General features: G+C 39.3%; 1 protein-coding gene across 1 annotated transcript in view; it reads right to left on the bottom strand.

Moving 5' to 3' along the window:
* Positions 1–223: 223 nt before the first annotated feature.
* Positions 224–3384, bottom strand: part of LOC109475359 (deleted in malignant brain tumors 1 protein-like) — a gene marked incomplete at its 3' end in the record, with an annotated part of 10756 nt that continues 7595 nt past the window's right edge. Inside the window, exons 3-6 of the mRNA XM_019775969.1 lie at positions 2921–3085; positions 2137–2337; positions 1229–1420; positions 224–358 (exon numbers count right to left, since the gene is read on the bottom strand). Of these exons, the coding sequence (XP_019631528.1) occupies positions 224–358; positions 1229–1420; positions 2137–2337; positions 2921–3085 (693 nt within the window). The remainder of the gene's footprint in view (positions 359–1228; positions 1421–2136; positions 2338–2920; positions 3086–3384) is intronic.

The raw sequence follows: 3384 nt of genomic DNA, 5'->3' as shown, positions 1-3384 counted from the left end.
TGTATTCGCATGTTTATAAAAATATGAAGTTTTATGCAATTACATATTGTAAAGATCAGATTGTAAAACATATTCTCCCAAAAATTCGATCATTTCGGTCGTCTTTACATAATTGTTGTATATAAGATGTTGTAACTATGCTTGTAGGTATATGTAATTGATACAATTGATACAAAGATGATTAAACAATCCATGATTCTACAACATTTCAAAATGAACGCACCTGTACACTCTACGCCTGCAGCTTGGTCGTGGTTACAGTTTAGATCGTGAATCGTCCACCCTGGGTACGAGCAGTTGAACAGGCTATTCTCGTCCCCAGTACAGTGCAGGTCATCCATGTAGATTGGCCCTCTTCCTGTAAAGGAAGCGACACCAATTATACCAGGCAACATTGAGATATGGCGAAGGGATAGTTATGAAATTCATGAATTTAAATGGTTGTAGTAAAATGGTTAAACTTTATTCCAACACAAAGATTGCACAAAGACACAATTTTCAACGACCACTGCACTGTCGCCTTCATGACTTCAAAATGTAATCTCGCGAGAGTTACGGTTACAGACACGTGACCATATTCACGTGACTTTACGGATACGTGACGTAAGCAATTTATCACAAGTGCCAGGGAGTTAACATCGAACACAATTTTTGTTAAGCTATCTAGACCGGTTTTTTTGGGGGGCCTGGTGGGACGGGGTGGGGGGGGGGCTCATTCAACCCCCCCTCAGAACTCGCGAACGGTATTTCGTATGACCACCAGATTTTTAAGAGGATGGTAAACTTAATGTGATTGTATTGGCCAAAACCGTCTAGATAGGTTATTCCTTGAAAACTAAATGGTATGCGACATAACTTTACCAAAAGTATTTGTGACAGAATATTTGGGTATACTAAGACTTTCAATGGTTATTTATCTCGTACTTGCAATTAGGTTTAGGTCATGGATGTACATTAACGATTATTAGCAAAAGGAGCCGGTGATAAATTTAAAGAAATGTATCTACACTTTTTGTTTCTTCCCAGCCATATATTGTACAAGCTACAGATGTTGAGCAACAAAGTTGATTTGATTTGATCAAGTCTAGATCTATATGGCCTAACGTTGAATACATGAATCTTTGTAATAATGAATATACCATAGCTGTTGTGTTGTATATAAAGTCATGTTGTTTTCTTTATACTTAGTACATAGCAAGAACATTAGTTGAAACAAGGTAAATCTCACCTTGGCCAAAATACGCATCGTTACGAACTAGTTGGGCACTGGAGTAGCCAAGCATTTTGCAAACAACGTCTGCATCCTTTGTGTCAAACTGGTTGTGACAAACTGTGCCCCAGGTCATACTGTCGGCCGGTCGGACTTCCACACGTCCTTCTTTCCGACTGGAACCTCCGACAAGACGGATTCGGTTGGGATCTAAACGTGTTTTTTTAACAAAGGCATAGAGTATATGCTTATTTCGTAAACTATGATGTGTATGATAAAACATCAAAATTAGCCGAAAATTGATATATTAATGATATGAATCTTTATTGCATGTTCTTGCCCAGATGGGCTAAATGCACAAGAGGGTATGCAGTATGCAAAAACATGAGTATTGCATACTGGTACACTGTATTCTAATGCAAAGTGCTAGGAATCTATACATTACAATAATACTATAAACTACCTATCATCTACTGTTAGTTGCCCTTTCTTCTCTCTTTTTGAAACATTTGGAAACATAATTACATAGTTTGTCTACTGTACATTCGTTCTTGTATGACATATATTAATGCACGTGCATGCTGATGTCAGCCATAAAATTTACTTGCGGTGACCTAACAAGACTCTTTGTTATATCAAATTTATTGATATTTTAAAAGCTATTTTAAAAGCTCTCTCATAGAAAGCAGCTATCGTGAACAAATACTAAGTCAAGTTTTAGCCAGATCTTCCGTTGAAGAATGCCTTTCGAGTGCGGTTTTTGGCAGCTCTCCTCCACTCTCCTGGAAGAAAAGCTGTCACCCACGGGTGGTCAGCTAAAGGAGAGTTGTTCCACGATGAACCTCAACATACCATAGTATTAGCCAGCTGCCAGGATGTTTGTTAGTGCTGCTAATGTGTTCATTAAACAAGTCTTCTCATCAAACGCCAAACGTTGAAATGGTAACAAATTGCCAAATGTTCCACACACGTACCGCAAACAACGCCGACGTTATCAAAATGATCGCAGGCATGAATCAACCAACCCCTGTGCGAACAGTCAAACAGGCTACTCTCTGTCCCATCACACTGTAGGTCTTCCATGTAGATCGGTCCCGTTCCTACAGTTAACAAAGTTAACAGATAGAATGTAGCCATTACAATAATTTGTGAATTTTGTAGATTATGTAATACATTTTGTAGGTATTACCTACCTAACTTTCTCTGCGCGCGGGCTGCGGATATATACATATATATATATATATATATATATATATATATATATATATATATATTATATAGAGAGAAGAGAGAGAGAGAGAGAGAGAGAGAGAGAGAGAGAGAGAGAAATAATATTGGACACAGAATCGGACTTTTCTGCACAAGGGATTAAAGAAGCCATCAGGGCATTACAACCTTCCCTCAACAGAGACGGGGGGCGCCACTGACCTTCTGCAACCTATAATCCACTGCTCAAGAAGCCATGTGATATCTGCGTATATTGCTCATTCCTTAACAAAGACGGGAATTGTACAGTTGAAATATTTTGATGAGTCCAATTTGTTGAATTTGATATTGCAGTTAAAACTTGTTTTATAAGTACAATAAATGTCTTCCTTCAGTAATACACTGAAGGAAATGGTTTCAAATGATGTGCATTATAATCATCATAAATACTCATATCTAGTAAAGGAAAGTTGTACCCCCTGCCAAAATAGGCATCAGGGTGCACTCGATAGGCATTCGGATAGCCCAGCATCCTGCAGACAACTTCTGCATCCTTCAAGTCGAAACCGTTGTGACAGACTGTGCCCCATCTGAAACTGTCGGCCGGCCGGACTTCCACACGCCCCTCGTTTGGACCGGAACCTCCGACAAGACGGATTCGGCTGGAATCTGAAAATGAAACATCCCTATGAACGATATTATAGTAAATACATAATTCTTTTCATCAGATCAGTTTATGTCCTATCCGAGGGACGTACCTAACCGAAGCTATGTACTAATTTTGAGTGAAGTGAGGAAAGCCTTGTAAGTGCCTTTTCCGAGAGGACAACGTCGGGGCATGTAAGTAAAATCGAACCCAGGACCCATGGGTTCCGGGTCGTATATTCTACCATTACGCAACGCGACCCTTCCTAGGCGAATGTGAAGTACCATAGTGCTATATAGTATTAGAGTATACGTATACGTAG

This window comes from Branchiostoma belcheri, unplaced genomic scaffold (assembly GCF_001625305.1).
Source record: "Branchiostoma belcheri isolate BF01 breed outbred unplaced genomic scaffold, Haploidv18h27 scaffold334, whole genome shotgun sequence".
Taxonomy (NCBI): domain Eukaryota; kingdom Metazoa; phylum Chordata; class Leptocardii; order Amphioxiformes; family Branchiostomatidae; genus Branchiostoma; species Branchiostoma belcheri.
This window is presented reverse-complemented; position numbering and strand designations above follow the sequence as displayed.